A 21,755-nucleotide genomic window follows, 5' to 3' on the forward strand; every position below is an offset into this window, starting at 1 on the left:
TTTTGTGTAGTCAAAACATTCAGTGCTTTATTTATTTCCTGTCATGCTAGAAAGGCCACTCCCATGCAATTATTTTTTAAAAGATACTAGATTTCCTAATGTGTTTAAGTTTTCACATTTAAATGCTTAACCTTTCTGAAATTATTTTAGTGTAATGCCAAGTAAGTAGCTAATTATTTTCTATTAATTTGCACAATACAAATTATTAACTTATCATAGCACACTTCTATTTTTAGATACATTTTTAAATTACAAATGTATCTAAAAATAGAATCTGATCACCTAAAATTATACAGGTTGATTTTAAGGATATTAAATCATGAAATATGGATCATTCTAGGTATTTTACTGTCACACTTAGGGGTACAATTTAAATAACAAATGAATTTTTACAATTTCTCAGTCTGAAATGCATTTATTATATCTGAAACTTTTGACACAAATACATTTTAGAGTCCTCCAGGTTTGGATTTTAAGACTGAAAAATCAAAAATATCACATTTTGCAGCCATCAATTTTTTGTAGTACTAATGTGATTATCACTTTCTTGGCATCCAGTTATGCTAATAAACTAAAAACCAAACTTAACATATGTGAACTACTGCCTTAATTAAAAAGCAAAAATATATGGAAAATAATATGCACAGTAATTATTTTCCTCCTTTAATTCTTTAGGTTAACACCAATGTTACAAATATTTTGCTTGTGATAAAGCATTGTGACCTTAGCAAGTCACTTAATTCTCTAGGTCTCAAATTAAATTTTTTATCTCTAAACTAAGGTAATAATGTGGCTTTCAAAGTGTTGCTGCAAGCATTTAATAAAATAATACCTAAAAAGTGCTTAGCAAAATGCCATGCATAAAGCTAGGACCCGTTAAATCAGCGGTTCTCAACCTGTGGGTCGCGACCCCTTTGGGGGTCGAATGACCCTTTGACAGGGGTCGCCTAAGACCATCGGAAAACACATTTATAATTACATATTGTTTTTGTGATTAATCACTATGCTTTAATTATGTTCAATTTGTAACAATGAAATTAGGGGGCCACCACAACATGAGGAACTGTATTAAAGGGTCATGGCATTAGGAAGGTTGAGAACCACTGCGTTAAATGATGGGTATTTTCATTCTATTACTGTTGTCATCACCTCCTACATACTATGTGGCCTTTTCATTGTTTTCATAGGTAAATTTATCCTAGTCAAGCTTTCTCCCCACTCCATTAATATTGTTTAAGTCAAAGTCACCAATAACTTCCATGAAACCAAATCCAATGTACCCCTTTCTTGTCTTGTCTAAACTATTCTGCTGTCCTTTTTCCACATTTACTTAACTCCTCAGTCCTTTTACCTATCTCATTCTTTCCTCTGTCCTCTCACCACACTATCATTTTTATGATCCTTTCTCCTTTTTTGAACCTCTAAGCATTGAAGTGCTTCAAGGCCCTCTTTCATCAATTTCTCAATATTCTCACAAATATTTCTATTTAATGGTATACAATCCATGGCTTTAAATACCAACTGAATACCAATGGTTTTGTTTTCTTCAATGTTGAAGTGTAATTACATTTTTTAAAGATTTTGTTGCCCAACTAAATATATAATCTGGTAACAATATTTTGACACATTCTAAAAAAACATTTCATAAAATTCAAGAAAAATAAAAAAATGTAACTGGTGTTCATTAAAAACATAACTAAATTAAAGTCATTTTCAGGAGAATTTTCACTCTGAGACAAAAGGAAAAAAAATTAAAAAAACCTATGTTGTTTTGGGTAGAAATTGACACATTATGAGACTTATTTGAAAGCTAATTAAATGTTTTTATAGTTTTAAGTTTAAAATAAAGAGTTCATTGTATATTTCTAACTGCAGAGATTTCTACAACATGTGTGTGATTTTTTCTTTAATTATTTTTTTCCCTACGACGTAACTCTCTCCACAGTTGTAACTTGTGAGATGAGTATAAATAATGCCACTCAAATATAGTCACATCATTTTTTAAAATAATCAGTGTGGATAACTTTATCAGATGAGTTTATTCTTTGTTGGGAAGATTTAAGGTAACATAAGGTCAAGTGCCTAGAGAAAAAGGAGGATGATGTTGTTGGGAAAAAGATTGCAGAAAAGGAAACTGCAAAGATAAAACTACCAACTTTACACTTTTGAAAACAGTCAGCCTGGATATCTACCACCAATCTGCTTCCAAAGGGCTCTTTAATTATTCTTGGAAGAAATGGCAGGAAAGGTCAAGTTTAAGTAGAGTCTATCAGCAAAAGACAACAGTCCTCATTTCTCCCTGAAAACAACTCAGCAAGATGTAGTCTTGAAGTTATCCTGTATGGCCATATCACCATGGTAACCTCTAGCTCAGGCTAGATGATGTCTGCAGAGCAGTAAGAACATTGCTTTAAACAGGGAAGAATGCATGTAGGTCAAACACACAAACACACACAGACACACATCCAATGCAAAAGAATAAAAGATTCATTTAGAGGGTAGTGCCAACATGTTGTAGGCATGCAACATTTGGACAATAAAACCTTTTTGAATTTTTATTATAGGAGGCCTGCAAAAATTTAACCCAAGCTGCTGGAACTTGGAGCACCTCTGATATGACAAGAAGAAAATAACCATAAAATAAAATGTGAAAAAATAAGGAGATACTTTTCCTGGCTACATAATCCAGAAAATTAGTTTCCCCACCTAAAATGTCATTTCTCCTCCTCTAAAGGAACAAAATATCATTTCAGAAGCCATACACATCTACTCCCAGGAATTATTGTGTAAGACATGAATGAGACATGTTCGTTCGCACACAAGGAAAGCCACATGGCACTCGTTGTTAACAATAATACATGTATCTATGTGAGAAATAAGCACAGACAAAAGTAGTTAAGAATAATAATGTTTTAGAATATTTATTTTTTATATACTTTACATATATTCACCTTCATTCTTCCATCAGCCCTGTAGTATATAGGTGCTATTATTTTCCTTCTTTTATAGATGAACAACTAAAACACAAATAGGTTCAGTAATTTTTCCAAGATCACACAACTAACAAATGACTGATCCAGAATTCAAATTGTGACAGTTTGGCTCCAGAGTCTGTGCTTTTAACCACCATGAGAAGACTATATTACTAACACAGAATTCCTTTTCTTAGGGTACAAATGATAAAATTCCTCAAGTCTGCTGCTGTGTTAGTTATTGCTGCATAACAAATGGCCTAAAACAATAAGCATTTGTTACATCAAATCTGTAAGTCAGGAATTCAGGAGTAGCTGGACTGAATTATTCTGGCTCAGGTTTTCCTGATAGGTTTTACTTAAAGTGTTGGCAAGGCACAGTCACCTGAAGGCTTGACTAGGGCTGAAAAATCTGTGCCCAAAGGGCTCATTTTCATGGCTGTTGGCAGGAGGCCTCAGTCCCTTATCCCTTGGACTTTTGCATCTTACAAAATGTCAAAAGAATGAGTGAGAGCTCCTCCCAGAAGAGAGAGAAATTCAGTAAACAAAATGTCACATGCCATCACTTCAGACATATTCTATGATCACACAGAATGCCTTACATTTATGAACTAGAGGCTCGGTGCATGAATTTGTGCACCAGTGGGGTTCCCCTGCCTGGCCTGTGGGATTGGACTGAAACTGGCTCTCTGACATCCCCCAAAGGGTCCCAGATTGCAAAAGGGTGCAGGCCAGGCAGAGGGACCTCACCAGTGCACAATCAGGGCCAGGGAGGGGCACAGGAGGTTGGCCAGCCATGGAGGGTCCAGGGGAGGGCTCCAGGGTGTGTCTGGCCCATCTCATTCAGTCCTGATGGGCTGGACCCAGCAGCAAGCTCACTTACTGGTAGGAGCATCTTCCCCCTGGTGGTCAGTGCACATCATAGAAACTGGTTGACTGCCCCCTGGTGGTCAGTGCATGTCATAGCAAGAGGTTGAGAAGCCTTAGCATATCATTAGCATATTACGCTTCAATTGGTTGAACAGATGACCAGACAACCGAACACTTAGCATAGTAGGCTTTTATTATATAGGATGCCATACACAAAAGCATGACTATCAGGAGGAGCAGATAATGGGGAACCAACTGGGAGCCTGGCAATCTAGCTGTAATTTGAATTTCTTTGATTGATGGAAAATAGGACTGGGACTAAGGCAAGGCGAGTGAGGCACCTAGGTGGCAAAACTTAAGGAGATATTTGTTCTCAGGTATTGACTCTGCACTCCATGACCCAGAGAGTGAGTACCTCTTTACAGTTTGCTCCCTAGGTGTCTGGCTTGCTTTACCCTAGTACCATCTTAATACAGAGGATAAACACTCCCCCATGTTTTAATTTACTATTTTTCCTATTATTTATTACTGTTGATTTGCACCCTCAGGAGCTTCCCAGTGGAAACTGTCCTCCCTACACAGAAGGTAAGGAGAGACCGAGAAACTCCATATGGTAGGTGTCAGGTTTAATAACCAAGGGAACTTTATACCAGGCTTGTCTTGGGCGACCACAAGACGGGTAGAACGCCACACCCACCTGCCAGGACCTTAAAAGTTTATATCGAGGCCTCAACTGGATTCAGTTGAATATATCATCCATATGGCCATAACAACACATTGCTGTCTCAAGACTATTCCTGAATATGATCCCCACTGTGGTAACAGTGGGCAATAAAGAGCCTCCAATTGCCAGAGTCCAGCTCATGAGTCACCAGGTGGTCATATCCTTTTGATTACCTTCTTCAACAATTACAAGTTCAAAGTCATCATGCATTTAACTAGTGGAGGTTTTATTTTATAATTTTATTTTAAATTTTTTAAATATTGAGCTAACATTCCTGTCATAATTTTTAGTGGTGCATTTTATCTCTTAACACAAGATGTTTCTAATAGTCATAGTTCTGTAACCTGTCTTGGAGGACTAGGATGGAAAAGCTTTTTTAAAAATTTATTTTATTATTTTAAATCATTATTGTTGAAAGTATTACATATGCTTCTCTTTTTTCCCCATGGACCTTTCCTAGCCTGCCCTTAGCCCCCCTCCCCCCAACCCCCACCCAGGAGTTCCATGAGCATGGTCCATGAACACTCTAATATTGTGATATTTGAGTTATATTTGTGATAATTTTTCTGGAGTAGTAGTGGTTCATGATCTTTAACACCACCCCCCCCCCCCCAAAAAAATAACTACAACTACTTCATTGTGAATTACAGCATCCTTTTTTTTTTCAGATTTTGGAGTGTTTACTCTCATTCATCCTACAAAACTCAGTCACCACTTTTTTTTTCTCACAAGCAAATATTACACTTCAATAAAAGCACTATTATTGAAGTGTAATATTGCTATTATATTAGCAAATATATGGAAAAGCTATTTTAAAAAATGCATTCAAACTGCAGGTTCCTATACCCATGAACATATATCAGAATTACTTGTGGAAGTTTTAAACATATTTAAGTCTAGGCCTCACTCTTGGAGAAGGTTGTGACAGAGGTCAAGATCCAAGTATTTTTCAAAAGCTCTCCAGGCCTGAGTCACTGAATTTAAATCGACTGAGGCCATTGTTTGAGGGTGTGGGGAGCTTTTTTAGCAGATTTTCAGCCGTGGTGAAAAACTTGGCCTCTGGCTTTTTGGGCATCTTTCTTGGGTCTCTTTTCCCCAGCAGAGAGTTTCTCTCCTTTTCTACCTCGTCTTTGACTCTTGGCTTCTCCCCTGGGCCTCCCCCCTTCCCCCTGGGCCTCCCCCCTTCTCCCCTGGGCCTCCACCCTTCTTCCTTGGGCCTCTACCAGTGATGGCGAACCTATGACACGCGTGTCAGAGGTGACACGCAAACTCATTTTTTTGGTTGATTTTTCTTTGTTAAATGGCATTTGAATATATAAAATAAATGTCAAAAATATAAGTCTTTGTTTTACTATGGTTGCAAATATAAAAAAAATTTCTATATGTGACACGGTACCAGAGTTAAGTTAGGGTTTTTCAAAATGCTGACACACCGAGCTCAAAAGGTTTGCCATCACTGGCCTCTACCCTTCTCCCTGGGCTTCCCCCCTTCCCCCCTGGGCCTCCCCCCTTCTCCCCTGAGCCTCTACCCTTCTCCCCTGGGCCTCTACCCTTCTCCCCTGGGTCTCTACCCTTCTTCCCTTAGATCTTGGCCTCTGCTCCGAAGATCTTTCTCTTCTTCCCTTGAGATGTGTTGGGACAGGACTCTTTTGGAGACTTCTTTCTGTGGCATGTTTTGTGCCCCCACGTTTTCTTTGCTGGGAGTTTTTTTCTACTGGGACCAGTTATGGAATTTTGTCTCCGGATTTGTCTTGTACTTTATTTGGGGCTTTTATTCTGTGGGTCTCTTTCTTTTCGGGCTTGCGGGGGTCTCTTTCTTCTGGGGTCCAAAATCCTTCTCTGGAGAAACACTAATTTTAGGAGCAGCCTTCTCTGTAGTTAGGCTTGATGCAGCCTTTCTAGCCTGTTTCATAATTCTTCTGTCTCTTTTCTTCTCCTTTTATTTTTCATTATGTTCTTTTTGTGTCTGTATTTTCTTTGCTTCTTTTTTCTTCTCACCAGGAGTGCACACTCTTTTGACTTCATCCTGACTGCTGACAAATGAAGAAAAGATGGGAAGGGTAACCGATTTCTGGGTTTTCATGTACAAGAGTTCGCTTGGGCAAATTCTGTGAAAGCCTTCTCCAGACAGCAACATGTTCTCGATGATGTGCTGAGCCTGCATTCCAGTGTGACCGATGCATATAGGGCTGAAGTGCTGCAAGAATCACGTTTAGAGAAGTTTAAGACAGTTCTGCCTATCGATTTGTTGATATCTCTGGAGAGATTTTTGGCTTGAAGGTTTACAGGTGCTGGAACTTCCTTTCTCTTACAGAAATGTCTCCCGTGGTGCGAGGGTAAGAGCCACCTGATACTTGTATCAGTCAGTGAGGAAGAAATCAAAGCTGCCCACCAGGCAGAACTTGGCCTGATGGGTTTTATACTCCTTTTTAAAGTTTGGAGAGGGATCACCTGAGAAATGGATTTAATTCCATGCTTATTCAAAAGCTTCTTATAAAAATGTTGTGTCTTTTTAGGAGTTACATTGGGTTTATCCTTCGTAAATAAACAGATATATGCTAAATCTGACCAGGTGCCATGAGGCAAGGACAACCTGACCCTCAGTTCTTTTCTTGGAATTTTCCATAATGCCACCATTAAAAATAAAAGGTTTCCTTCTCATTCAAAAGCAACCCGTTAGCGTTTTTCCTGGACCTGTAATGTGCCAGCAGAGCTTCCACTGCCTCTCTCTTTTTCTTTTTTTTTTTAAATATATTTTATTGATTTTTTACAGAGAGGAAGGGAGAGGGATAGAGAGTCAGAAACATCGATGAGAGAGAAACATCGACCAGCTGCCTCCTGCACACCCCCCACTGGGGATGTGTCTGCAACCAAGGTACATGCCCTTGACCGGAATCAAACCTGGGACCTTTCAGTCCACAGGCCAACGCTCTATCCACTGAGCCAAACCGGTTACGGCTGCCTCTCTTTTTTAAACGTTTTTAAAAGCGTTTTATTTCAGAAAATTTCATCATATGCAAATATAGAAAGACTGTTACAGTAAACCCTCCGTTCCCAGTTTTGACAGTTATCAATCACCTAATCAATACTAAATAAAAAATGCTTTTGTAGAGACTTGTTTCATCTCTTCAGACTGCACTAAATTTTAAGATTTGGTGTCCAATTTGCAACCTAAGTTTTAAACTATATCACAACTCCAGGAGAGAATTTTACTAGGTTTCTTGTAAATCAGGAAGTAGCCTTGGAAGGATGCTTTCCATGGACCAGAGCTGACAACAGAGAAGAAATGAGTTGCCCAGGAGGCTAGACTGAATTAGAAAATTCCCAATTGTTATATATTTTAATTGGATATAAAATCAAATTAGAAGAGATTGAAATTATCCTAAATTGATTAAAAATAGCATAGCCTCAAGAATACTCAATTAATGGTGAGTTGTTTCTCTTTTTTAATTGCTTTAGTTATTGTTTTAAAAGGTGATTTTGAAAAGTAATAAATCTGGAGAAAATAATAAAAATCCAAAATATATTTTGGTATCTGAGAACTGGGGAAAGGAGCTATTGCCCGCTGTGTTCATTAAGTTTCAGAGAAGAAAGTTGAAATTAGCAAATCCTTAACAAGCCACTCTGGCAGGAAGCTAATTTTTGATTAAATAACATGATTATAGCATAAGGGAGTTTAATTCATAGGGAGATATTGGATGACATCCAAATATATTATTTATTTCTAAGAATTAAAGAACTTAAAATAGAATAAAATTATATTTTAAACAAAAAATTTAAAAAAACTTAAAAATTGGTAGCAACTAGTGATCTCTGGTTGTTATTTAAGTATTAAACATCAGCATGGGTTTGGCAATGTATTTCACAGTAATGTATTTTTTAAGTTTTGTTTCAAGTATGGCAAAATTTTCCACTGCTGATTTGAATGCACACATAACATGAGGCCCACACTCCAGAGAGAGAGAGTTGATAGTAGTAATGGGGGGAAAAAACAAACAAACAAACAAAAAAAACAAGTATTAAAAGATTTAGATGCTAGCTTCAACTTTTTTTCCACATGGTTATATCTTTGGGCCTCAAAATCTTTTATGTAAAAAATATTGAGCTAAACGAAGTAAAATAGATGACTAAGCTAAAGTTAAAATAAGATTCTCTTATAAGCAGTATGAAAATATAATAATTAAATTTAAATGGTAGTTTAGTTTAAGCCTCTGTTTACAAAACGGAATGTACAGAAAAGCTCTATAGTGATAAAAGTATTACCTCTCTATCCTGAGCTGATATTCAGATGGGGTATGAGGGCGGGAAGGTATATGAGATATATGTTGATGTATGATGATGTTATAGTATACTAGAGGCCTGGAGCACGGATTTGTGCACATTGAAAGGAAATTAATTAGAAGGTGGCCGGCGGGGTGGGACTAGGCGAGATGGGCCAGCACACCTTGGAGCCAACCTCCCGCGGTTCCTCCCCGGCTGGCCGCATCTGGGGTGGTGCCGGGGCTCGAAGGGCATCTGTGGAGTGAGCAGGGTCCCTCGGGCAGGTGGGGTCCCTCAGCCTGGCCTGCGGAGATCTGGCTGAAACTGGCAGTCAGACATCCCCGAGGGATCCCGGAGGGTGAGAGGATACTCTGCAAAGTTGCTGTTGCTCGGCAGCTCCTGCGTTGAGCGTCTGCCCCCTGGTGATCAGTGTGCGTCATAGCTACTGGTCGAAGCATCTGTCCCCTGGTGGTCATTGTGCATCATAACTACTGGTCAGCTGGCCATTTAGCCTTTTATATATATAGATGACATCACCCAAACAGGCTTTATTCCAAAGAATAAAATATATATACTCAACATAAGCCATTCTCACATATTTTACTAATTATTAAATCTGTACTAACACCTCTTATTAAACATTTTATTGTACATCCAATTAATATTCTCCATGTGGGAATCATTACTTCATTATGAATCCAAATAATGAAATTTTGAGAAACAATTGTGACTGTCCTGGATTATTTGATATATTTTGGGACAAGGCCTGCTTCATTACAGTTGCTGAGTAGGAAACAAAGCACTCTAGATCCATGGTTGGCAAACCGCGGCTCACAAGCCACATGCGGCTCTTTGGCCCCTTGAGTGTGGCTCTTCCACAAAATACCATGTGCGGCGCCCTGACCAGTTTGGCTCAATGGATGGAGTGTCGGCCTGAGGACTGAAAGGTCCCAGGTTCGATACCAGTCAAGACCGTGTACCTTGGTTGCGAGCACATCCCCAGTAGGAGGTGTGCAAGAGGCAGCTGATCAATGTTTCTCTCTCATCGATGTTTCTAACTCTCTATCCCTCTCTGTAAAAAATCAAAAAAAAATACCACGTGCGGGCACGCACATACAGTGAGATTGAAACTTCGTGGCCCGTGCGCAGAAGTCGGTATTTTGTGGAAGAGCCACTCTCAAGGGGCCAAAGAGCCGCATGTGGCTCGCGAGTCATGGTTTTCCAAGCCGCAGTTTGCCGACCACTGCTCTAGATCAATGGTTCTCAGAGTGTGGTCTCTGGATCAGCAATCTGGGAATTTATTATATGTCAATATTCTTGGATCCTACCTCCATATCTAATAAATCAGAAATTCTGGGAGTGGAGCCATGTTATCTATGACAAGTTTACCAGGTCATTCTGAAGTTTAATAACCACTAAAGTTTAATAACCACTGCTCTAGATATTTTATGTAAGAATAAATTAAATACAGGTTAGGTTCTTACAAAATCATTGAGAAGGTACAGGAGCAAGCTCTGAACTGGGCCTCCAGAAAGAAAGACCAGGACAGAAGTGAGTTACTAGGGAATTACCACCTCAGAGTCCTCTACTGGAAAACAGATTTCAAGAGCATATGCTGTGACTGCAGAGGGTGTCAGGATGCTGAAAATAAGAAGCCACCACTACTACAGCTACATCTGTGCCTCTCAACACCAGAAGCTCGAGAATGGAGCCTGAGAAGCACCTCCCATCTCCATGACCTTGTTTCTCACAGAACAATATTTGAAGGGGACAGAAAGATTGTGTCTGTCTCCCAAATCTCCCACCAGTACACATGACTAATAAATCCTCCTGTCTAACCAGAAACAGAGCTACACAGGAATAACTTAGCACTAGTATGGGCACCCAATGGGCAACATAGTTAAATCACTACCTGGACATTATCCATAGTGCCCTGAAGTTGGGACTAGAATTATCATTTCCTTTAATCACTATGTTGAAACAATATAAGAAATCCAGGGAGAACCAAGATGGCGGCATAGGTTAACGCCGGAGTTTGCTGCTTTGAACAACTACTTCAAAAGTGAAACCAAAAAGCGGAAGGGACATCACCCAGAACCACAGGAACGCTGGCTGCATGGAAGTCCTACAACTAGGAGGAAAGAGAAACGCACACGGACACTCAGAGGAGGCGCAGCGCTGAAGTCAAATTCTGAGGTGCGGAGTGCACGGAGCAGGCTGGCGGCGGAAGGCGCGGTTGTTGTTTTCAATCGGGAGGGAGTCGCAGACTCTGAGCTCCAGATACAGGCGAGTCTTTAGGGACCCAGACTCAAACGGGAGAAGCGGGACTGTCTGGCTTCGGTCAGAGCCAGTGCAGCTTTCTCTCCGAGCTTTGCAGCGGGTGCTGGGACTCAGAGAGGCAGAGCCCCTGGGGACAGGACTGAGAGCCGCCATAACTGCTCTCTCTGGCCCACCCTGTTGATCCTGTGCGACCCACCCGCCCCGCCCAAGCCCTGCACAGAGGCATTTGCTGGATAGCCTCAGGCAAAGGCTAGATTAGCACCTCCCTAGAGGACAGAAGTTCTCTCACTGCTGACACAGCTGATTCTCATAGCCACTTGGCCTGGAGGTCAAACCCTCCCTGGAATTAGCTACGACAATCAAGATTTATCTATAAGACTGCGAACAAAGACCACTAGGGGGTGCACCAAGGAAGCATAACAAAATGCGGAGACAAAGAAACAGGACAAAATTGTCAATGGAAGATATAGAGTTCAGAACCACACTTTTAAGGTCTCTCAAGAACTGTTTAGAAGCTGCTGATAAACTTAATGAGATCTACACGAAAACTAATAAGACCCTTGATCTTATATTGGGGAACCAACTAGAAATTAAGCATACACGGACTGAAATAACGAATATTATACAGACGCCCGACAGCAGACCAGAGGAGCGCAAGAATCAAGTCAATGATTTGAAATGCGAGGAAGCAAAAAACATCCAACCGGAAAAGCAAAATGAAAAAAGAATCCAAAAATGCGAAGATAGTGTAAGGAGCCTCTGGGACAGCTTCAAGCGTACCAACATCAGAATTATAGGGGTGCCAGAAGATGAGAGAGAGCAAGATATTGAAAACCTATTTGAAGAAATAATGACAGAAAACTTCCCCCACCTGGTGAAAGAAATGGACTTACAGGTCCAAGAAGCGCGGAGAACCCCAAACAAAAGGAATCCAAAGAGGACCACACCAAGACACATCATAATTAAAATGCCAAGAGCAAAAGATAAAGAGAGAATCTTAAAAACAGCAAGAGAAAGAAACTCAGTTACCTACAAGGGAATACCCATACGACTGTCAGCTGATTTCTCAACAGAAACTTTGCAGGCCAGAAGGGAGTGGCAAGAAATATTCAAAGTGATGAATACCAAGAACCTACAACCAAGATTACTTTATCCAGCAAAGCTATCATTCAGAATTGAAGGTCAGATAAAGAGCTTCACAGATAAGGAAAAGCTAAAGGAGTTCATCACCACCAAACCAGGATTATATGAAATGCTGAAAGTTATCCTTTAAGAAGAGGAAGAGGAAGAAAAAGGTAAAGATACAAATTATGAACAACAAATATGCATCTATCAACAAGTGAATCTAAGAATCAAGTGAATAAATAATCTGATGAACAGAATGAACCGGGGATTATAATAGAATCAGGGACATAGAAAGGGAATGGACTGACTATTCTTGGGGGGGAAAGGGGTGTGGGAGATGTGGGAAGAGACTGGACAAAAATCGTGCACCTATGGATGAGGACAGTGGGTGGGGAGTGAGGGCGGAGGGTGGGGCGGGAACTGGGAGGAGGGGAGTTATGGGGGGGAAAAAAAGAGGAACAAATGTAATAATCTGAACAATAAAGATTTAATTAAAAAAAATAAAATAAAATAAACTGCAGGCTCAGTTCCCAGTTGGGGCACCTGTGCAAGGCAAATATATATATATATATATATGAAATCCAGAAAAAAAAAACTTTAAAAGCAATTAAAATATTGAAAAGAGATCACTATTAATTTGTCACATGTCATTATCATTGTTTAAGAATTTATACACTTGTACATTCATTAGTTAAACTTAGCAAGTAAAACTATGCCCAGCTATGCCTTAGGAAAACACACCTAAGAAATTTATATAAAAACTAGAGGCCTGATGCACGAATTCGTGCATGGGTGGGGTCTGACCAGCCCACCCCTGATTGGGGCCAATTGGGACCGGGCCAGCCAGGGGGGAGGGCCACAGGAGGTTGGCCTGCTGGTGCCACCCCCAATCAGGGTGGGGGTGGGCTGATCAGGGGCAGGGCCGACTGGGGAGAGGGGCTGTGGGCAGTTGGCCAGCTGGCCCTGCTCCTGATCGGGGTGGGGCGGGGGCAATTGGGGCCACAGTGCACATCAAAGCAACCAATCGTTCTGGTCATTCCAGTCGTCCAGTGTTCCAGTCACTTGGCTTTTATATATATAGATGACCGATGGATGGATAGATAGATAGCAATAACTTAAATATGTAGTAGTATACTATAGTGCTTTACTACTTATACACTATAATTGAGGCACAAGCGAGTATAATATGTTCATTTACTTTTTAAAAAATCTTTATTGTTGAAAGTATTAAAGATGCCCCTCCTTTTCCCCCATTGATCCCTTGTAGCCTACACCTGTATATACACTGAGTTTCAAAATTATAAAATGCTATAGTTCATAGCTGAATAATAAGTAAAAAAATGCATGCATATCTTCTAACTCCTAGGCCAATGATTATTCCAACACACTTTAATGCCCTATGTGTTTTTCTGAGAATTTTTAAAAGAGCAACACAGAATGATAGAAGAAAATGGGTACTGAGCCAAGGACAGGAAAATGGTGTGAGTGTATGGCAAACAGGAATAAAGCAGTGGCCTGGAGAGGAGTTTTAAATGACAGAGCAAATCCACATGAAAATATTGCAAACAGAATACCACATTGTTTGCGGGTAGTTTTTATTGCGCGCTAACAGGTGGCGCGGGCCATTTTTGCTAATTTTTTGCACAAATGGCAACGTTCAGTAAAATTACGATAACTCTAGTTTACGTATTTATACGTTACCCACATTCCACCGCTAGTCTATAAGAAACGTTTTAATACGTGTTCCGCACTCTACTACACTGGTAGAACGTATAAATACGTAAAACGTATAAATACGCTTCCCGCATACAATGTGATACAATCCCAGGTATATTTATGTATTAGTCAAGACAGGCTTAGCTATGTGCTGAGATAACAAACAACCAAAACATCTCAGTAATTTAAAACAATAAAGGTTTATTTGTTGTTCCATTGAGGGATGCCAAGGCATATCTTCTTTAGGAACTCAGGCTGATGAGTAGCCATTAAATGTAACATTGCTCATCATCAAAGCAGATGAACAGCACACTCTAGAGAGCCTCTTACTGCTATTTAAATGACACACATCACAACGGCTCACACATCACTGACCAGAATAAGTCACATGGTCTCCCCCAGCTACAATGGAGCTAGGAGCCTATCACATGCTTCCAAGGTGGAAAGAAATAGTTGGTGAACAGCATTAATAATTACCACAATTTTTTTCAAAGCCAAATTTATAAAGAACGCTTTATCAAGAACTTGCAATTGAAGGTCATAGTCAGCCGGTTAGGGTAGATAAAGCAATGTTGATATAAACTTGGTACTTGAATAACCGTTTTTCCATCATAGTCATAGAGAAGCAGAAGAAGCCAGTCTACAAAGAAAGAAAAAGTGACACACATACTCAAAACAAAGCAGAGAAAAGTGACAGATTATAACTAGGTGTCCTGATGCTTTTCTTAATCTTGACTCCAGTCATTTGGGAGCCCTAGTTGCCCTTGTGTTTCATTAGATAACTCAATGTCTATGATTACATTTCCTAGTTTTTGTAAATTCCTTCCAATTGGTTTATGTTGTTTGCAATCAACAGAATTTTAATTAAGGCAATGATACTAAATATTTCTTTACTATTTCTCTATCAAGTAAAATACATATAGAGTCTAATGCAGTATAGTACTGAAATAGTTCCTCACATTACTGGGCCTTATTTTATATCCCCTACACAAAACATTCTATACATAAAATTATTTTGAATTTGGAATTACTATTACAATATTAAAGAAAGGAATATGATGGTATTAGATAATTTGAATATTTTTCTCAATGTTAAAAAATTGAATTCTATTCATATAAGTGAATACCAATGAAAATAAATTGTCAATTTTAAAGTGTTTTGCAGAAACAAACAAACACACTATAACAGGTTTTTTTAAAAAACTGAGAAAGTACCAAAATGATCAAGCAACCCTATGCAATATTTAAAATATTAAAACAGAATTTACATCAACCAGAGAACAAAATATTAGACTATATAATGGTATTGAGAGAAATAGAAGACAGAAAGCATTTAAAAGTGTTCAAATCAAACAAACAAAAATGTTCAAATTCAGAAAGAAATGTAAATTATGTCTACCAGAGAAAGTAGGATATGAAACAAAAAGTTTCTAAAGTCCTTAAAATGATTCTCCCAGGAACATTTCATATCAATTATTCATGTCCTTGAGCACAACTACAATGCTTCCCCACGTTCTCAAGTTGCAAAGTAATCATTATGGTAGAAAACCCTTTTTTTGTTATTAAATTCATGCGCAAGAAAATAATTTGGTTCATATTGTGAAAAAATTAGACAATTGTGAATAGAGGCTGTCAGATAGACCAAACTGTCAGTTTGGTTTAAACATTTCTGAAAAGATAAAGTAATTTGCCAAGACTCGCCAAAAATATGCCAACTACTTCAGTTATGCTTGAATAAACATGAAACAATATTTCGATATACTGATTAATAAGATTTTGTTATCTATTTATAATATCCCATTTAAAACTGTTTCTTTCAGTAGGTGAGCCAATAATGCTTTTTAATATCAAAAGAATACTAAAACCTGTTTCCTAGAAAGTGTAACAAATAAGAATATGATAGTAATTACACAAAGGTTAAGCATAATGATCTGAGGTAAAACATATTGCCTACCATAAATTTTTGATTTAATAATTATATCTTCCTGCATAATCTTCTAATTTCCAGTAGCAAAACACTTGCCCATACACAGTATTTTAAAATAATTTTCTTATCTATTTGAATAGGACATAAAAATTGTGATTTTCTTATCATTCATATCTCTAATTTCAAGTAGGGTCAAAAATTCTGACCAGCACAGATAGTGACAGACAGAGACCCAGTGGTGACTGGTTCTCTGCCATGTAGTGGCATTAATTTATTTTTTAAAATATCTGAGTGTCTACTGGGTGCCAGATGTTGTTTTAAGTGCCTGGGGTTCAGCTGGGTAATTTTAGTAAATGCTATTAGTTTGTTAGAAAAATATTTTAAAACAAACAAAAATATAGGCTATAAGTGCTATGAAGAAATTTAACTCTGGTAAAATGACAGACATATAAAGCACCAATATCCCTAATGGGACTCAAATTGGGTATTCCAACAACCTCTTTTAACCTCTCCTCATAACCTCAACATTATATATACAGTTACCCATAAACACATTTAGCATGTATACACAATAATAACTGTTTTTTTCATACAAGGCCACAGCTTAAAAATATATTTCTTAACTTTAGCCTGTTTTTTTTTTTTCCTCAAAAGGGAGCACTGGCAATGTTTTTCTATCCATTTTACAAAATAGAGAAAATGAACTTCAGGGACCTTAAATGGCTGGCCCAGGTCTAGTTGACACTGCTGGGATTTGAACCTAGGTCCACTGAAGAAAATGTTATTGAAATTCTTTGATGAGTCAGACATGTGATAAATATTATAAAAACAAATACAGTTCCCTGTTTTTAATCCCTGGGTAGAAGCAATCATGCTTCTTCTAAAATTAACCTAGTAAAGCACCCTGACCCTTAGAGGACACATGAGCCTGGAAATGAGAGGCTTAGTCCTCAGTCTTGCTTCCTCTGGTAAATGCCTGTCTCGCTTCCAGAAGCTATCGGAGACCGCACGCCAACAACTCAGTCTATCTAACTTAAAATGTAGCTTTCCCTGTTATCATTTACAAACCTTATCTGAGGTGAGTGACAAAAACACAGAATGAGCGCAAAAGAGAACATTCGCAGAAACGTCCCTGTCTTCCCCAGGCATGACTGACTGACACTGACAGGCTGAGGTGTGGCTTCCGGGGCCCCAGTGGTCACCCACAGCGATGGGAAGAGGAAGTGGCTCTTTTTTCCCAGTTTAAATGTCATTTGATACAAGTAGCTTCTCTGGATCATTGATGTGTTAAAGGCTTTTGGAGAAATGGACTTTTTGAGAGGCAACCCAATAGATTCCCCCTAGAGCTACATAGGTAGATTTTTCAAGGTAACGAAAAGGATTGTTAAATTCCTAGAGGTATCTTCTTTTGAATTAGATTCAAATGGAAGAGTTCTTGTTGGTGCTAAAAGGCCTAATACTGGCTAATGTCCACAGCGGGACAGAACAATTAAGGAAATTTACAAAATTGCTTTCATCTATGCCTTCGATGATATAGGTAAGTTTTGCAAATCAAGTTCTTCCTTACTTCAATGAATTCATGTTTATTAATAAGTTCAAAAGTATCTTTTTAGAAGTTATTTTGACTTTATTGTACTTTATGTCTTAGGAAAATCTCTTAAATACCACTGGTCAAAACACTATAAACTGCATAAAATAGGATTTAACTATGAGAATTAAAATATTAAAAGGGGAATAATTCACTAACCATTCATTTTAACTCTCTATCTTTACTTTCCTCCCAGAATTTTCTAATGGTTATGGCCCAATTTCCTTGGGGAATAAGCTTCTACGTAGTTTTTTCCACATAGGCCCTCAAGTGCTGGAGGAGATCATTGAAAGGATGTAACCACCGGTCGACTCTCCAGCTGGACCCAGGCATTCAAGGCTCCTTGCCCCTCCTCTGTCATTAAAATGTACCTTCTGCACACAGTTTCCACAGTAAAAGCCACATTCAAGAATATAGCCTGTAGAGAACAGTGTGTTGTTGAGACCATCTGGATGGTATTTGTTTCTGAACCCAGTTAAGGCTTCTATGTAAACTTTTTAGATTCTGGCAGGTGGGTGTGGAGATCACCTCATCTTGTGCCCACCCAAGAAAAGGCTGCTATGTGAGTTCCTTGCTTATTAAACCTGCCACCTACCAATATGGAGTTGCCTGCCTCTTTCTCTCCTAGCACTCTGCATGGGGGCCAGTTTCAGGTTTCACCTGGGAAATTCCTGAGGTCCCAAACCCTAACCAATACCAGTCAATCAAGGTGCGAGTAAATGAGGACAAGACCCCAGAATCTCAATGACAGTTAATTTCACAACAATTCCCTCCCAGGCTCCCATCCAAACCTGCCACAGTCTGGTCCCTGGTGTAGAGCCTTGCTCTGAGGAAGTGGCCAGGTATGTGCAATGAAGCTGATATACCGCACCCAAGGGATATTGGTTCTTCAGAAAGCCCAAGCACAAGACCCCTGTGGAAAACATCTGCTCCTAAACTCAGGGCTGATATTCTCCCAAATCTAACTCACTGGTTACAGTGCTTGGCACAGGAGGAGCACTCGTTGAATACCTGTTTAATTTAATTAATTGCTTGATGATAAGAAAAAATGGCAGGATCCCCAAAAGTGAGCATAAGAGTGTCAAATTTTAAAAGCTAGCAAAACAGAGTCAAGAAAAGATGATGAGAACTTTGTTTAATTTGCCTTTGATAAATCAAAATGTTCAATATGCAAAAACTGACAGACTCGTAAGACTACAAGGGAGCTTAAGGGTACATTAGTTCCACTCTGTTGTTCTCAGAAAGGTGGATTTCTAAACTTTCCAATGAAAGGATTCTCTTATCTTCTGTAGAAAATCTCTAGGGATAAATGATTTCACATTCTCTTGAGCATATTGACCCAACAATTTCATGAGGGTAAACCTAATGGTGTAGATCTAAAAGAGATGGTTAATCACTGTGCCATTCTGAAACTTAAATTTTTCTTACTTTCCAATAAGTCATTTATAAAGACTGTTTCTATTTAATCTGTATTCATTTTTCTCATAATACGATGATTGTAAATATAAAAATTAAAATATATTTTCTTCGTAGAAATTTTTTAAAACTCTGGAAATTATGAAAAGAAAAAGCACCTGTATTCCTACCAACCAGCATACCAGCATTACCATTTTTTAAAAAATTTGGTATATTTCCCTTCCCTTTGAACACTTTGAATTCACAAATTTAAGTAAAATTAAGTTATTTACTCTGTGTGTTGCATTATCCTTTCTTAATTGGACATTACATCATGAAAATTTCTCAAGACTTTAAACAATAACCAAACTAAAATTCTTAAATAGCACTGTTACAATGTAACCTATTACAGTGTATTGAATGGTAACCCCTCTCCCCAAAGATATGTTTTTGAACCTGTGAATGAGACCCTATTTGGGGAAAAGGTTTCTTTGCAGGCTAAACGAGGGATTTTGAGATGAGATTATCCTGGATCAAGATTGGCCCTAAATCCAATGACAAGTATGTTTATGAGAGAATAGATGGAAAGGAGACACAGAGAGGTAATGTGAAGGTGGAGGAATAGTGACACACCAAGGATTGCCAGGGTCACCACCAGTTAGGAAGCATGGAATGGATTCTGCCTCGGCGTCTCCAGAAGGAACCAATTTTGCCAACACCTTGATTTCAGACTCCTGGCCTCCAGAACTATGAGAAAATAAATAATTTCTACTGTTTTAAACTACTCACTTGGGGGTAATTTGTTTTAACAACCCTGGGTAATTAATATGCACCTAAAAAGACTCTGATTTATTTAACAATCCCCAGACAAAAGAATTTTCCCATTTTTAATTTTTTTTTCATAAATAATGCTAGAATAAACATCCTTGACATTCACTCATTCATTCACCAAAAATGACACACCTACTATGTGCCAGATATTCTTCTATTTAACCAAAGGAACAAGGGATCAGGAAACAAGACAAAGATTTCAGTCCTTATTGAGCTTTCAATGAACAGTATACATGATGAACACATAAGTAATGGAGTATTTTGAAAGGTGTCATGTGCTAAGGAGTAAAAAAAAAAGGGGGCAATATAAGGGATGTTAGGTTGAAATGGTGGGATTTGCAATTTAAATCAGTCAGTTAGGAAAGGCCTTATTGAGTAGTTGACACTTGATTGAAGATGGATGTAATAAGGGAGTGACCTATGTATTTAACCCAAAAAAGGCCTTCCAAGCAAAAGGGAAAAGTCAATGTAAAGTGCCAATTTCTGAATACGTCTTTAGGATAAATTTCTTGAGATAGAATTACCAAGTCAAAATGGATGGACATTTTTAAACCTACTGATAAATATCTACCTGAAAGGTTGCATCTTATTAGCCACCACTGGAAATACATATCAGTAACGAACTCCCTAAATTTTTATACAGTATATTATTGTGTTTAATTGCCAAGTTGAAAGGCAAAAACAAAACAAAGAAAAAAAATTTCATTGTTCAAATTTTCATTTTCTGGTGCAAATGTATTTTTTTATGTATCTAGTAATCATTTGTATTTTTTTCTCTTAAGAAATGTCTATACTTTAAAAATGTATGCTTTTAAAAATATATTAAATTGAGAATGTTTATTCTGCAATCTGAAACCTTTAATATATAATACAAATGTTTTCCCCCTTTTGGAGCTTGCCTTTTACATTTGATTGTGTTTATTTTAACATGCACGAATATCTTTAAGTTCATGTAGTGAAATATCTATCTTTTTCTATAAAATTCACTTTCAGGTAATGCTCAATTATTTCTTATCTCCAGGAAAAGAAGGATAACCAAGAATATTTTTTTGCTGATTTATAAATCTATTTTCAATTGAGTATATTTTATAAGAATACTTACAACTTTTCATGAAAGATGACTAGAAACTCAAAAATAATTAAATTTACATTTCTTGCAAAATTCAAAACTCAAAAGCTTATCTTAGGCAAAATATTTTGACAATGAAAGCATGGAAAATTCAGCAATGATGGTTAAAATATATTACTCTGGATATTTATTCCAAAATTTAATTCTGGCTATACTACAAAGTGCTTATGTTTGAGAAATACTAGTTTTAAAATAAAACTTAGGATTATTCTTATACATTGTACTTTATAATATTTAATTTTATTTAGAATTTATTGTCTTGTGTAAAATACATATAAAAATGTGTGTATATGTGTGTGTGCGTGTGTGTGTGTCTCTGTGTGTGTATCCAAGTAGATAATATATACCGACAACAAACAGAACAAAATGTGGAACAAAAATGAAATGGATATATCAAACTCAGAGTAACTGAATTACCTTGATAGAGCATTAAATTTAACACAAGCTTCCTGGCTTAAAAAAATATTTGATACAACAAAATCAGGTCTACCCTCTGCCATCACATATCAAGTGGCCCACAGGGCTTTTGCAACCTTTGTTTGATTGAATTACTGCTTCTGAGAGGTTCAGTGAAGCATTTTCTACCTCATAGCAGTCTCCATCATTCTGATATTTGTAAATATCAAACAGCAGCAGGCTGCAGAGAAAAACTTTCACTGGAATAACACAGCTTTTTTAAAGTGTCCTATATAAATTAGCCCATTTATAAGTTTCTACTAAATTGTCAGCCAGCTTTTAGTTTTTTATAATTTCTTACACTTAAAAAAATAGGTACTTCAAAAAAACACTTAAAAGTCTTATTCATTAAAATTTTTCATCTGTTTATATGTGCATATTAGCATTAGAAAACTGTATTCATGTAATCAAAAAGATGTGACAAAATAAAAAACATTTATTAAGTATTCTACAGTTATTTTTTCTGAATTTTTCCCAAATTT

The 21,755-nt window shown here is 37.8% G+C and overlaps 1 protein-coding gene and 1 pseudogene across 1 annotated transcript in view; both read right to left on the reverse strand.

Annotated features, from left to right (window-relative positions):
* Positions 1 to 6,054: 6,054 nt before the first annotated feature.
* On the reverse strand, positions 6,055 to 10,753 carry LOC132226594 (ribosomal L1 domain-containing protein 1-like; annotated as a pseudogene).
* Positions 10,754 to 14,214: 3,461 nt separating this feature from the next.
* The window catches only part of CCDC59 (coiled-coil domain containing 59), a 44,398-nt gene continuing 36,857 nt past the window's right edge, over positions 14,215 to 21,755 (reverse strand). The window contains exon 4 of the mRNA XM_059683725.1: positions 14,215 to 14,587. Within this exon, the coding sequence (XP_059539708.1) occupies positions 14,492 to 14,587 (96 nt within the window). The 3' untranslated portion in view covers positions 14,215 to 14,491. The remainder of the gene's footprint in view (positions 14,588 to 21,755) is intronic.

This window comes from Myotis daubentonii, chromosome 2, assembly GCF_963259705.1.
Source record: "Myotis daubentonii chromosome 2, mMyoDau2.1, whole genome shotgun sequence".
NCBI classification, from domain to species: Eukaryota; Metazoa; Chordata; class Mammalia; order Chiroptera; family Vespertilionidae; genus Myotis; species Myotis daubentonii.